Genomic DNA, 15,500 nt, shown 5'->3' on the forward strand with positions numbered 1-15,500 from the left:
CCTTGACGATTTCTGCCCACACATCTTGGAATTTATATTAACATATTTAAAAATGCATGTCTCTCTATATCTATTTTTAAGCTGAACTGATATATTCCAATCATTAGATTTATGATTCAGTGCATGCTAATTATTACAATTTACTCAGTGCAATCAGGGTCATTCCAATGGAGCAGTAAGAATGCACTTCTAATTTAACAGGTAGAAGAGTAACAATAGGAAACATGGTTAAAATTTCAAACTCCTGCTATTAACAGGCTTATAAGGTACCAAGCTTTTGCTGCCTTTAAAAAAAATGTAATTGATTTTATAGGTTATCCCTTTGTATTGTTCCCAGACGCTGTTAGACTCTCTCTAATAACAAAAAAGATCAGGAATGTTAGCCTAGTTATAAATTTCATGTTTCTAAATAAAGACACCAGCATAATGCATTTTTGTAACTGATTCGGATCCGAAACAAAATGCTTGTACAAAGAGCTTCATCTCTGCCAACATTTCAAACAGCAGTTAAATCTTAGCTTTTCTATAGATTTTGGAAATAGAATTTATGTAAATTTACCTGTTCTGGAAGTATTAGATGGTTTGTTATTCCTGTACGATATTCTACAGTTTTAAACCTAATTGGCAATGGTTAGCCATTTTTTTTTGTATTGAAGCAGCAAAGCGGTGTAAAACATCATGTCAATACAGATTTTGTTTTATTCAACATACCCTATTCTATCCATACATAATATACAAGCACATGTACATACTTTATGTATCAAATTATAGCTTGATGAATAGTAGCTGCTTTTTCCATTTCTAAAGAAGAAAAATAAAGACAAACCAGCATGATGTGTTCTATTTAGATGAACAAAATGTGCTACAACATAATGAGAAATCTGTGATGACTAATCCCTAGATTTATTTGGAACATAAAAGGCATTTCAGTGTGGCAAACTACATGTAGCTTCTATTCTATTCTTCATTACAGAATAAAGTAATAAATAAGCACAAAGACTTACAATAAAACTTAACTGAATTTTAAATTCCAGTTCAACTATATTTTTTTTTACTGAAACATTTACATCACTGCATTCACGTATTTTGATTTTTAAAGAACATTCCTGATATTAAAAAACAATTCTAAACAATTAAAAAACACTGTATTAAAATACAATGACAAACCTTTAAATTATATAACTTTTGACACTTTATTTTGTAAAGTATCTAATACAGCCAATTTATTTCTATGTTTTCTTTTTAGTTAAGAATTTCTTGCCATGTTAGTTTGAATTTTCTGGAAGAGTTTTTTATTCTTGAATATTTCAAAGTATGTACATTCAATCTAAGCCGCCAACCAAAGTAAGAAAGTGAATGTTGTATACAAAACAGAAAGGTCAAAAATACAGACAAGATTATTGGTATTTCAATTATTTAGAATATCTGAGATTAAAAATATTGTAAATGACCAACGTGGGCGTATTTACAAGATTTCCTAGAAATTTCTTCAACTTCTCAAAGATTTTCTTTTTGGTTCTCAAGTGTCTATATTCTTAACTAGAAGACTGAGTAGTTTTATAATTTGTGACTAGACTCTTGCAGTAATCCAACAATTTTACAAGAGTTTACAATTTTACGAATGTGTCAGCAAGTCATATTTTTCAGCCAATATTGTGAAGCACTGCAAAACTTGATTCCACTGCAGATAACCGTTGTTCTAATGCTTTCAGTATTGTTTCTGCCTGTTAAAAATACAATTTTAAAAATCAATTTAATATATCACTTTTCTCCTACTTCATCAGTACAATCTGAGGACACTCAGAGTGGACACTACCTTTCATTCCCATATCTTGTAATTGATATAACAGGGATTTGGAACTGCATGATACATTGGTCTAAAACGAGCATTGTGCAAAAAGTTTAAACAGTTGCATGAACATATAAAACTAGTGCTAATATATGTTTAATCAGAAAAACAATTATATTTTCATTCAAAGTACACAGGAAAGAATAAAGAAATGTATTTCTTTTTCACCCAAATTTTCCCTTAGCTGCTATTGACAGAATGATTTTACTTATGTATGAATAAAAGATTTTAAGAATCCATCATAATACATCTAAATAAATAAGGATACAAGGCAAAATATAAATACAGAATAATTATCTTACCCTTCCTAACGATTCTTCTAAACTAGCTCGACTTTCAAGCGTGAGAGGTTCCTCATCAATGTCAGCTTTTTGTTCTGATGACCCTAAGGTATAACTTAGACATTTATAGTTATAAGTAGCATAACAATCATTTATGGGAACAATCATGACTATAGTACTTACTGCAATAAAATCCGTCAATGACAGTGATTAAGGAAAAAAAACAGTTCTCATTTTTCTGTAGTAGTAATAATTAATACTAATATACTAATGAATCTTATGAATTCAAAACATAAGTAAATGATCAATCAATTCAATGTCATTTTTAAAAGAATGTTCAGAAGACCCTTGTAACATTGTTTTAACCTGTTCACTAAGAATATTTATTGGCCAAGTGTTTCTGAAAATACAGAGGACTGATTCCCACCCAAGTATGGAGATTTGCAGGACAGTTGTGTTAATCTATGGTAGCAAAAAATCACAAAGAATGTAGAAGCATCTTTCCAACATATTTTGATTAACATTTATTACATTTTTATTAAAAGGCATAAGATTCTGTGAGCTGTGTTTTAATGACATTAGTGGAAAAATGTACTATTAAACTTATTTTTTTTTCATTTGAAGATGACTCTTATTTTAGTCCCACACTGAGATTTAGAACCAACAACTTTAAAAAGGAAAAACTATTGTGATTAGAATGATGCAAACACCAGAATTCTAAGTAAATAATATATACACAGTGTCAACAATGTTGAAGAACTAATATAAAAATTAACTCCTTATCTCTGGAACTTATATAGACATATTTTTTCATAAAGAGATGGATATATTTGAGGGAGAAAGAAGAAATGAAAGAATCTCAACACTTGAAATCAAACAAAAATGAGGGCCATTTCTGATGTACAGGTGAAACTCGAAAAATTAGAATATTGTGCAAAAGTTCATTTATTTCAGTAATGCAACTTAAAAGGGGAAACTAATATATGAGATAGACTCATTACATGCAAAGCAAGATAGTTCAAGCCGTAATTTGTCATAATTGTGATGATTATGGCGTACAGCTCATGAAAACCCCAAATCCACAATCTCAGAAAATTAGAATATTACATGCAATCAATAAAACAAGGAGTGTACATAGAACAATATCGGACCTCTGAAAAGTATAAGCATGCATATGTACTCAATACTTGGCTTGGGCCCCTTTTGCAGCAATTACTGCCTCAATGCGGTGTGGCATGGAAGCTATTAGCCTGTGGCACTGCTGAGGTGTTATGGAAGACCAGGATGCTTCAATAGCGGCCTTCAGCTCTTCTGCATTGTTCGGTCTCATGTCTCTCATCTTTCTCTTGGCAATGCCCCATAGATTCTCTATGGGGTTCAGGTCAGGCGAGTTTGCTGGCCAATCAAGCACAGTAATCCCACGGTCATGGAACCAGGTTTTGGTGCTTTTGGCAGTGTGGGCAGGTACCAAGTCCCGCTGGAAAATGAAGTCAGCATCCCCATAAAGCTCGTCTGCGGAAGGAAGCATGAAGTGCTCCAAAATCTCCTGGTAGACAGCTGCGTTGACCCTGGACTTAATGAAGCATAGTGGACCAACACCAGCAGATGACATGGCTCCCCAAATCAACACAGACTGTGGAAACTTCACACTGGACTTCAAGCATCTTGCAGTGTGTGCCTCTCCATTCTTCCTCCAGACTCTGGGTCCTTGGCTTCCAAATGAGATGCAAAAGTTGCTCTCATCAGAAAAGAGGACTTTGGACCACTGAGCAACAGACCAGGTCTGTTTTTCTTTAGCCCAGGTAAGACGCTTCTGACGTTGTTTGTTGTTCAGGAGCGGCTTGACAAGAGGAATGCAACATTTGAAGCCCATGTCCAGGGTCCGTCTGTGTGTGGTGGCTCTTGATGCACTGACTCCAGCCTCAGTCCACTCCTTGTGAAAGTCCCCAACACTTTTGAATGGCCTTTTCCTGACCATCCTCTCCAGGCTGCGGTCATCCCTGCTGCTTGTGCACCTTTTTCTTCCACATTTTCCCTTCCACATAACTTTCTATTAATGTGCTTTGATACAGCACTTCGGGAACATCCAACTTCTTTTGCAATTACCTTTTGAGGCTTTCCCTCCTAATGGAAGGTGTGAATGATGGTTTTCTGCACAACTGTCAGGTCAGCAGTCTTCCCCATGATTGTGATTCCTACTGAACCAGACTGGCAGACCATTTAAAGGCTCAGGAACCCTTTGCAGGTGTTACGGCTTAATTAACCGATTAGAGTGGGACACTTTGAGCCTAGAATATTGCACCTTTTCACAATATTCTAATTTTCTGAGATTGTGGATTTGGGGTTTTCATGAGCTGTAAGCCATAATCATCACAATTATGACAAATCACAGCTTGAACTACCTTGCTTTGCATGTAATGAGTCTATCTCATATATTAGTTTCCCCTTTTAAGTTGCATTACTGAAATAAATGAACTTTTGCATGAAATTTTTTGAGTTTTACCTGTACTTTTCTTCTTCCACAAGGCAGTAGCACAAAAAAATGATGCTTCATAAATTTAAAGCAATAGGTAATAAATATTCCATTAGACCTAAAACATTCCATTTGCCTTTGAAGCAAAATAAAAATCTGTAATTGAAGAAGTTAAATTTCCAAAGTAACCAAGTCTACTTAAGAGAATATAAGGAAAATGTGATTAGCAAGTTTCACTGTAGGTTCACTTACCTTTCTAGAGAGTCTATGTTTAAGCAAAACAAATCTCGTTTATAGTCAAGATGTCTTGGGGTACATCTATAAATGTTTCCAAGGTTCATCTTGCAGCCAGAGCAAAACAACGTTTCAAGAATACTGTAAAGCAAAACATCAGATTTTTAATAATGTGCTCTAATTTAGATTTCCTGCAAATGAAGCAAATAATACTGAAAGTTCCTGAAGAAACAGACATAATCTTACAGATTTTATCCTCACATTCAGGGTCTGATCTCCCATTTTCCTTCCTCTTGCCTCATTTCAAAAAAAATGAAAAAAATGTACTATGTTGTGATACTGAATTGGTCTAACACAAATATTACTATTAGTTTGCTGGATTCAGATAAATTAAACAGTAGCGCATCTAAATATGGTTACTATTAAACTACATGGGCATGTCAAACAAAAAAACCCACTTTGATCAAAAGTAATCAGCTACACCAACATGAAGTTTTGCTGTAGGTCAATTATAACTTTCATTCTGAAGTTCTAATCATAACTTACCAGCCAGTTTCACCTGCCTGGCTTGAAAGTTTTTGCTCTTTGTGTACTGAGACATTGAGCGTAACACCTGAAATGTGAAAGGTACACATCAAAGCAGCAGAAACAAAATGTTCTCTTAAAAAGGCAGGCCACTTTAATAAACCAAAGAATACAGAAAGCAATGTCAAGATTGTATGATAGTCTTCGAGCCAAGAAAGACAATAAAGCTTTTGTTTTAACAATTAAAGCATTTATATTCCATTCAAATGAATATGTAACATAGAAAACTAAAGGTGAGTAAAAAAAAAAACAATACAATGCAGTGAAACAGCATATGCAACCTAAGCAACAGATAAACCAGCTCTGTTGAACATGAAATTTGTGGCAGATCACAAATTCAATAGCAGCAACAAACTGCAACTTAACTTGGTTTTGGGATTCCGCAACTGAAGTTCAACAATCAACAAACATTATCAAGTTCTTAGAAAAAAAAGAAACCTAAATAATCTGAGGGAGAGGAGTTTAGCCTAGAAGAGACTGTTGCTGACTACAGGTAGTCCTCAACTTACAACCACAACTGAGCTCAAAAACATGTTGTTAACTGAGACATTTGTTAAGTGAATTTTGCCCCATTTTACGACCTTTCTTGCCAGGGTTGTTGAATGAATCACTGCAGTTGACAAGTTGGTAACTGTGGCTGTTAAGTGAATCTGGCTTCCCCATTGATTTGGCTTGTCCAAACAAAGGTTTGCAAAAGGCAACCCACCAGATGACCTTGGGCAACAGCAACCGTCGTAAGTACGAACCAGTTGCGAAGCGTCTGGATTTTGATCAGACAACGATCACGGGGAGGCTACAAAGGTTGTAAGGGTGATAATGGACGTAAGTCACTTTTTTTTTCCAGAACGGTCACTCAGTGAACTGCTGTAAGTCGACGACTACCTGTACTACGTTGTTAACACAGAAACGCAACCCGAGAAAGACGTTAATGGCGGGAAGCCTTTGGCCGCTGCGCGCGGGAAAAGCATTTCCACCAACGGCGCGCGGCGTTGCTAGGTAGCCGCGCGCGTTTCTCCCCCCCGCCCCCACTGACTCTTAAGCAGGATGCAATTGGTGTCTTCGTCGTTAGTCTCCCAGCTGAGCGTGTCTCCTACAGGCCGTTTGCACCCGGCGCAGAGGAATACCATAGGCAGGTCCTCTGCACCCGGCCCTTCCTGGTTTTCGGGCCCTACTTTGTCACAGAACGTTTCCACCGGCAGAGAGCTTTCTTCAAATGGGAAGGCCGCCATTTTTTCCCCCAAGCCGCTCGCGCCGAACTCCGCCTCCTCTCTTGCCTCAATACCGGAAAATAATGGGCGGCCCCTCGCCACGAGGTTGTTTCGTTTTCTTTCCCAAGGAGAGGAGGCAGAAACAGTCGTGGGGCGAGAGAAGGGCGGGAGGATTTGCGCGCGTGCGCACTAACTCACGCACGCACACACACCCCCCCACACACCTAGAAAGGCCTCCGTTGATGGATTCGCGGTGGAAGCTCTTTGAACGCGAACGGCTTAAGCGCTGAGCTTGGTGGTTTGCGAGCGTGTTTCGCCTGAAGAACGGGAAATACGGACGCCAGTTTCATTTAGTTCTGAATCGCGGCTAGCATTTAGACTGTACTGTTCTATAAATAAATAAATAAATAAACCTTTATTGTCAAAGTACAACATGTGTACATTGAGATTAGCTGAGCCTTCCCCCGTGCTCTCTCCCCCCAACACACAGTGACAACAAACCCTCCATCCTACCACACCATGTGAACCAACTACACCACACACCGGCCTCCCAAGTCAATTCTGCATAAGATTATGTCCCATTTAAAAGCCTAACAGCCCACGGATAAAAGCTATTTTTCAGCCTGTTGGTACGGCTGGCTATATTCCTATATCTCCTACCAGATGGTAGGAGAGTAAAGAGGTACCCTACTGTACTCTTAAAAAACCCCACGTAAATGTATAAAAAAACAAAAGAAAAGAAACCTGTGATAAAGCCTAAACGTGTGTTACAGGTAGTCGTGGGGACCCTGCTGGGCCTCTCAGACGTTTATACTTACTGGGATTCGGGTAGCAGAATCGCCCAAACCCTACCCCCAAAATGGAAGATTTTAACTAAAATCTATTATGTAACCCTTGTCCTTTCCTGTCAAATTTCTATCAAGAGACTTGACAAGCAGCATCTGATACTCTAAAATGAGTTGAAACAGTTGTTTTAACAATCTGGATGCAAAAAGTTTTGTACTGTTGGCATTAGATTCTAGCACAAACAATAACAGTGGGCCATGGCTCATACTTAAAAGCAAGAGGCATTCAGTGTCATTCTAGCATTTGGCAGCTGTTACAGCAGAAATGAAGGTCAGCCTGAATAGTTCTGCTATCTCAAGGTAATTAAGGATGTCAGATGAAAAATTATTCACACATTTACAGCGTGACATTATGGAAACACTAGTTTTGTGCTGGATCTATTAAGAGTCCAAAGCTACCTTGGTTGTACTGCTGAAATGACTAATGCAACAAATTATACTGTGCCTTATGAATATTACCTGGATTACTTTGATTTACCTCCAGTTGATGCAAGTAATCTGAAAGCCAACAGATGTAAGTACTGCTGTTCTTTCCACTATGTAGGAATAAATGTTTTATCCAGTGCTTTTTTTGTAAAAGAAAAGGTGCCGGAACTCACACGTCATACAACCCGCCTTGCCTACCCAAAAAAGGTGCCGGACCTCCGTTCTGAGCGTTCTATGAGAAAAAAAGCCCTGGTTTTATCTCCCCTTAAATGAAAGGGTGATCATTCAGATAGAAATATCTTAGACAGGGTAGGAGAAATCTAGTTCAGGGATCCTTGAATTCTAGGGATGGAGATAAATGTAATGGTCCCTGCCTTCATGGAAGCAGATTTTTGATGGCCAGCGTTACACCTGGAATACAAAGGAAATAGATCCTAAGCATGTTTTATTTAAATAAAAATGTATTTAATTTTAATGGGTTGAACTAGAAAAATATCTCTTGAATGTAGCTGGGCATGCACCTGCAACTTTAGTTATATTTAAGACTATCAAAATCAACATTTCACTTTCACTACTACTGCACCTTAATACTTACTGATCTCAGTAAATCTCAGCCAAACTGCGGATGATAGTTTCCATTTGTAGTGGAAATGTTGCATACATTTTAAATATAGCACTGAAGACAACCTCTTGAATAATTAAACAATAAAGGCCATGTATATTACATGTATATAAATATGCTGATATTTATATTTATTTGAAGAGTTCTAATTTATTTTTCAACAGATTCAATTGTCATAGGCTTTTGGATTGGACTTGTTTCTTTTGTGGCATTTCTCTTCTTTATTTTGTTCTACATGTCTCGATCTGGTACAACATCCATGAAGTGAGTGAAATATCTTTTATTCTACAAATGGTTTTGTAGTTATAAAGTTTGTACAGCTTTAGAAAAAATGGTATACACTGAAAATAGAAGCTGGAAGGGACCTTGGAGGTCTTCTAGTCCAGCCCCCTGCTCAAACAGAATACCATCTCAGACAAAGTGACTGTCTAGCCTCTTCTTAAAAATCTTGTGATGGAGCGCCCATGATTTTTGGAGGCAAGCTGTTCCACTGGTTAATTGTCCTCACAGGAAGTTTCTCCTTAATTCCAGGTTGCTTCTCTCTTTTGATCAGTTTCGAACCATTGTTTCTTGTCCTGCCCTCTGGAGCTTTGGTGAATAACGTGACCCCCTCTTCTTGGTAGCAGCCCCTCAAGTACTGGAATATTGCTATGTCTCCCCAACTTACATATGATTTAATAAACCACTGGTTTTAAACGGTGGTGGGATTCAGCCAGTTCGCACCAGTCCGGCAGAACTGGTAGCTAATTTTTTGTTGCCCAAGCCCAGAATGGACTTCCAGAAACGTATCTGCACAGATCCGGTTGTTCACATATTTGAATCCCACCACTGGATTTCAGTTTTTCTGAAAAGACTTTTTCAGCACCTCTTAATGATGGTAAAATCCTTGCGATGCTTAAGAGTATTTCAAGATGCAAACAAATAAACCCAAGCAATTTGTATATTTATCACATGCATTTGGTATCGGAAATGTGGCCAATAACCAAAGAAATTTGTTTGAACCTCAAGAAAAGATATTGAAGGGTATCTACTGAATACTGCAGACCTATCAGATGCCTATAAGCTTCCTCACTTCCTACCTTCTACAAAATTGGCAGGTTAGATCCAAATTTATTCATGTCAATTTACTTCAGTTAGAAGATTAGTTTTAACTAAAGTAAACTGAAATAAATTTGGATCTAATCTGCCAAATTTAGTGCTGTTGTTTTAAAGATTATGTTTTACAAAACTTCTAAAAATGAGTTTTTACATCATTTTTTGTGGGAAGAATGCATATGTACTTGCAATTTATACATCTTTGAGGTAGTGTTTTATAATTTACAGAATACATTGATTTTATAACCTATCTCACATAGACAACCTCTCAGAAAATGAGCAATAGTTCCATACAGATAAATATTGTATTGCTGGGCACTGACCAAAGAAATATTATTGGGACTAAACATTATAGAGACATTGTTATTAAAAACTTGCAGTTGAAATCCCCAGTTTGAGCCAATAAATTTATTACATGAAATTTGATTATCGGTTATTATTGATCTCCCATATGACCTGACAATACTTTAAAGACAGTCAAATTTAATTTAGCCAATTTTGTTCCCAGGTCTGGAGGATCCAAGAAGTTTCCATGGAGTTATTCAGAAACTATTCATCAAAATCTTGTTAATAATGACACTGTACGAACATCTATTGATAACCAAGGAGAAGAAATTGAAGGGCTATGTTCAAATAATAGGTTACCATGTCACCATATGGACAATTCAGTGTAAAACCTTCTCACAAGTGAAATATGAAACCTGCTACATATTAAAATAATACAATGTGCTAGGAGGAATACCTTTGTAAAAAAACATTTAATCATTCTTTTTTAAAAAAATACTTTGGCTTTTTTGTTATATAACAATCATTGTAGTATCTAATACAAAAGAGTAGATTTAACAGAAAATAAATATGAAATCCACAATTTAATTTCAAAAAAAATATCAAATGATTTATATACATAGATGAGACAAACTTTTGTTAACTTTACGTATACAGTTTAGTACCTCAAAATCATGCTTCAAATAATTTAGGAAATTGAACAAAACCAAAATCAGGTGCTCTACTCTACTGAATTACTACTAGAAATATTACATTACTTGTATTTTTACACGATACACAATGATTGTTGTAAAAAAACCCTGGCTGAATCTGCAGATTGACTTTTGTCCTAATTGAAAATAAATCGTGATTGAACAATATTTAAGACTAATTAAAAAGTAGTTATGTCTGAGATTCAGTGAAACAAAATATAGTGGTTCTATATTATAAATTACTCACTTTCTAAAATACAAACATGGAACATTAAAGTTGCACAGCCTTTTATCTGCATAGAATATATCATCTATTAGAAGCAGCATTATTATAAAAATTTAAAAACATTTTTTCTGTTTCTGTAATGCAATGTATACAATAGTGTTGGGCAAAATTTTCCAATGACAGGTATAGTTCATTTTCTAAGAATTACTGGAAATATAATAATCAGGTTGAATCATTTTTCCATATTTGGTAGCAATGCTGCAAAACTCAACAACACTGAAAAACAATCTCTAATGGATTGAAACAATTTATAAAAGGTTAGTTTCCTTTCCAACCAATTTAATTAAATATTATCGAGGTTTATATCCCCACAAAATACACTGGAGCAGCTTTGTACATGTTAATTGCTGCAAGGACTCTTTACACTTCTGATAGAAAAGTACACAGAATTCATTCTCAGAATAATGGCTAATTAAGCTGTAGGAGTATACCTCTATGTCCAAAATAACTTTCATATTTCTAAAGTAAATCTGACGCAGAATGTACTTCAACTTGGAAATCATATGTGAGTTTGTACCACATCCAAAATTTCAGTTCTTTTAGCAGTGATAATATTCCAAATTTTAGTGATTTGTTTCAACAGAAATTGCTATTATTCATTATATTTTCTGATTTATAATATGCTCATTTTACTGTGTATATATTACTTGGATTTTAAATATAACCATGTAGGATACTCAATTATATAAAACGAATATTGAAAATGTTTATCTTAATAAATTTAATATTAGTCAATTTGATTTGTTTGTAAATTTCTTATGATTCACTTCATTTTTTCCCTTTTTTGGCCCCCCTTTTTTTCTTCTGTTTTTTTCTCAAAAATCCTAATATATATTAATAAATATAACAATAAATTAATTCATAACATAAGTCAGACTTCATTACACCCTTATGGAAAATAGCTAAGCAATTTTGTAAAACGATGTGGCAGATAATTCCTTGTAAATAGATATGACAGACTAGCCTGGTAACATGACAAAGCCAACATAAAACAAAGTATAATCTTGACACTACTATGGTTTTGTCTTCTTTCAGCCTTTTCTGGATCCAGATATGGGATTGTACGAAGCTTGTGCATTGTGTATTTTTGAATTAAAGGAATGGCTTCTGTTAGTGCAGCTGAGAAATCATATTTAGCCGAAGCAATTTCTGTAAAACCTCAATTATTTTAGGGTTTTATGGACACAGTTATAAGCTTTCTAAAACAGGACAGATTTCTGACAAGAAATGAATACTCAACAGTAGTTACAGTATTTACACATGAAATTATGTAGTGATATGATTAAAGAAAACTATTTCAACATTGGTTACTGTTCTTATGGACATTTTAGAAGCTTCAGAGAAGGAAAAATTCCTTTGGAGTATAGAAGTACACATACTAGGGCTGTATATGCTTCAAAAATAATTCAGAATGTTTTTTCTCAGAATTCTACATGATGAACCTGATACTTAGTGCTCTTAAAAGATCACCCCATTAAAACACTGTCACCTTTTAATGTGATTAAAACAGAACCTTGAAAAGAAATGCAGTTGATTTAAAATGAGGTTGTTTCTCTATTCTTGCATATAACAAAACACTATTTCTAAAACCATTTTCAAAGCATATGCAGTTCTAATGGACATCTTTATTTCATACAGCAGTAAATATTACTCTGTTTACTGCAAAATTATTAACTTCAATGTTTTGTTCATTATTTTTCCAGCAGTGTAAAACATACAAAAATAGCATCTGATACCAGCTTTGCCAAATTCTGAAAAAAATATGAGTTTATTTGAAATCATGCCTATTATAACATACAATTGTAGTACTATTAGTAGGAAAATAGACATTGTTTTTAAAACAATTTCTGTAGGATTTTACACAATGGTTTTTATTTTTTTAATTTCAAGATAGGAAAGTTGACAAATGTTTGAGTTGAAGACTGAAAGTGAGGATGAAGATTTAGAGATGAGTATATGTCTTTGCAGAGAGAAACCATCGAGTCTTCAAATTCCAACCTTTTTTTGTCATTTCCTTCGGCATCAGTTGCTCCACATATTAGTTTAATGTGTCTCATAAACATGTCTGGTTGCCTTGCTCCTAGCCAAATGTCTCCAATATAAATTGAAGTAAGGAAAAGGCTTGCAGCTAGGAAAAAGAAAATGAAAAGTTACAAAAGGGGTATGCATAATGTGGGAAAACAACTTTGTTTCAAACTTGAAAGAACCTATCCTACTGCAGAGATTCTGTCAGGGTATGTCAGGCCAAAACCCATAAAACTTTGATTCTTCCAAGTTTCATGCAAAGCAAAATTTAGATGAGTGAGACAAGGCTTATATATGCTATCTCCCATCCTCTCACTTCTTAGAAAATCCCAACAGCTTATCTCTCTGGTCTGCTCCTCAATTTTCTCAGTGCCTTCCCTCACGAATTGTCCCCATCAGTTTCCCTCCCCTCAGCTACTGATGTCTTGGCTTTTCATGTGCTTCTCCCAGCATACTTCTGCCTTGATTGAAATTGACCCTTTTTATTTTGTACTGAGAATGGCTTGCACTGAGAATGATTTAGATCCTGGATATCCAACATTTTGGCTTACCTGGGCCACACTGTGTGAAGAGGAATTGTCTTGGGCCACATATAAAATATATAATATAGTTAATTTTATTTTTTATTTTATTTTAATTCCATTTATATCCCACCCTTCTCCGAAGACTCAGGGCGGCTTACAAGCTTAGCAGTAGCCTTCATTCTATGTATATGCCTGCTTATTAGGGCTTTCACACACACCCCAAGCGGCATTATTACAAAGTCAGCTTATTGCCCCCAACAATCTGGGTCCTCATTTTACCTACCTCGGAAGGATGGAAGGCTGAGTCAACCTTGAGCCTGGTGGGATGCGAACCTGCACTTAATTGCAGGCAGCTGGTGTTACTTAAGGAGGCATTAGCCCACTGCTCCACCAAGGCTCTTATTTAATATTAAATGTGTATAAACCACACGAAGTTTATGGTCTTGTGGGCCTGCGTTACTAGCTGTCCAGGGCTACATGTGGTTTGCATCTGGCAGGTTGGACATGCCTAATTTAGATATTCCTAGTTATTAGTATTTGAGCATCTCTCTTGTAGATTCAATTTAGTCTGCAAAAGATCTGACATGGAATATCTCATCTTCCAGTAGAATCCACCCACTCCAGTTATAACTTCAACCACCCAATTAATATTTGAATAGCTACTAGTATTGCCTTGACTTTAAAGTAGCAGAAAAACTAGTACCTGAAGACTCAAACTTTTATATATTACTGTACATTGTAGTTTTAAAGATATTAAAGATATCTATGGAGATTCTTAGTCATCCAGGTCACAGTTGTCCCAAAGATGCATTTTTAAAAGACAGCTGGACTTTCTTGTTTTTCCTTGAAGATGTTTCACTTCTCATCCAAGAAGCTTCTTTATTTTTGAAGTTCTTGGATGAGAAGCGAAGTGTCTTCAAGGAAAAACAAAGTCCAGTTGCCTTTTGAAAAAGCACCTTTGGGATACTAAACCATATAATTTAGCATATAATTATGCTAAAACCCAATGTTCTGAACTGTTATTTGCCCTTGACTGTAACTCATCTTCTAGAAATGTTAACTTGTACTATGATATATAGCAAATTCCAAGGTTTCATAAGCAGAACAGCCTTTTTCAGTTTGATGATTTCTATTCATAGCTATAAGTTAATAGACCTGAAGTTTAGCATATGTCAAAGATAACATGTAGGGAAAGGAGAGAGTATTTTTGTGGGGGGGGGGGGAAACAAATTACCTTTGTTCACTTCTGTCATTTCAGTGAGGCAGAATTTTTTCACTGTCCCATGAAAATTATTTTCTGTCAGGCCCTGAGATTCTAGTAGATGGAGCATGATTCCATTAAGCACAGAGAGATCACTCAGATTCACAACTTCAGAGGCATTACAGATACTGCTATAAAGCTTAAATATAGCCCTTTTCAGTGATCCATCTTTAAGAATATAATCCAATGTAAAGTTGTTTTCAAAAGCACATTTTTTAAACCACCAGAAAGTCAGGAGTACATTCTGAATGTTCAAGTTGCCATCAAGGAGGGATGTCACAAGCCATCTAAATACTAAATAAGCAATCTTGCATGTAAGCTCTGGATTACTATATCCTTTCTGCTCTGTTGGAGATTTTGTGGATATTTTCAGTAAAATGGGTTCCCAGTGGATAAAAACAGATCTCAGAAGAGTTTTGCATTCATTTAAATAGACTTCTTTCCATACAGAGATTGAAGGTGCCTCTATTTCAGTTCTGTTCTTTCTCTGAGCTAGTCGGATTGATGCTTGCGAATGTAACCGTGGTTTGTTCCTGTCTGTATTTTCTGAATTAGATAAAAGCAAAGAGCCTTTTATAAGCAATGGCATAAGGGTAATCAATAAGTAATTGATTATGAGTACTAAGGCAGAGATGAATCGACAGATATTGTCGTGCAGAATAACTTTCTACTGAGTATGCTAATTACCTCAAAAAGTAGCAGATTTCATATTAAATAAATACCAGCAAGTTAAGTATTGCCCCTTAATTATTAAAAAAGCAAATGTTAATTAATATCTAACAAGATCTCTGGAACAGCACCTGTTTTGT

The 15,500-nt window shown here is 35.7% G+C and overlaps 3 protein-coding genes across 3 annotated transcripts in view; 1 reads left to right on the plus strand and 2 right to left on the minus strand.

Moving 5' to 3' along the window:
- Nucleotides 1-686: 686 nt before the first annotated feature.
- MIS18A (MIS18 kinetochore protein A) lies at nucleotides 687-6,684 on the minus strand. The gene is made up of 5 exons (XM_081326267.1): nucleotides 6,456-6,684; nucleotides 5,384-5,450; nucleotides 4,856-4,978; nucleotides 2,152-2,245; nucleotides 687-1,724 (listed from the first exon to the last, which is right to left on the minus strand). Exons 1-5 carry the CDS (start codon nucleotides 6,649-6,651, stop codon nucleotides 1,644-1,646), a joined length of 561 nt encoding a protein of 186 aa, XP_081182393.1. The 5' UTR covers nucleotides 6,652-6,684; the 3' UTR covers nucleotides 687-1,643.
- Nucleotides 6,685-7,852: 1,168 nt separating this feature from the next.
- Nucleotides 7,853-10,292, plus strand: MRAP (melanocortin 2 receptor accessory protein; the record flags this gene model as incomplete). The annotated part of the gene is made up of 3 exons (XM_081326324.1): nucleotides 7,853-7,989; nucleotides 8,688-8,787; nucleotides 10,127-10,292. The coding sequence occupies exons 1-3, from the start codon at nucleotides 7,893-7,895 to the stop codon at nucleotides 10,290-10,292; spliced, it is 363 nt and encodes a 120-aa protein (XP_081182450.1). The 5' UTR covers nucleotides 7,853-7,892.
- Nucleotides 10,293-12,752: 2,460 nt separating this feature from the next.
- The window catches only part of URB1 (URB1 ribosome biogenesis homolog), a gene marked incomplete at its 3' end in the record, with an annotated part of 56,645 nt that continues 53,897 nt past the window's right edge, over nucleotides 12,753-15,500 (minus strand). The window contains exons 38-39 of the mRNA XM_081326323.1: nucleotides 14,665-15,237; nucleotides 12,753-13,009 (exon numbers count right to left, since the gene is read on the minus strand). Coding sequence (XP_081182449.1) covers nucleotides 12,753-13,009; nucleotides 14,665-15,237 — 830 coding nt within the window. The remainder of the gene's footprint in view (nucleotides 13,010-14,664; nucleotides 15,238-15,500) is intronic.

The sequence above is a fragment of the Vipera berus genome (assembly GCF_964194415.1).
Source record: "Vipera berus genome assembly, chromosome: 4".
In the NCBI taxonomy this organism is placed as follows: domain Eukaryota; kingdom Metazoa; phylum Chordata; class Lepidosauria; order Squamata; family Viperidae; genus Vipera; species Vipera berus.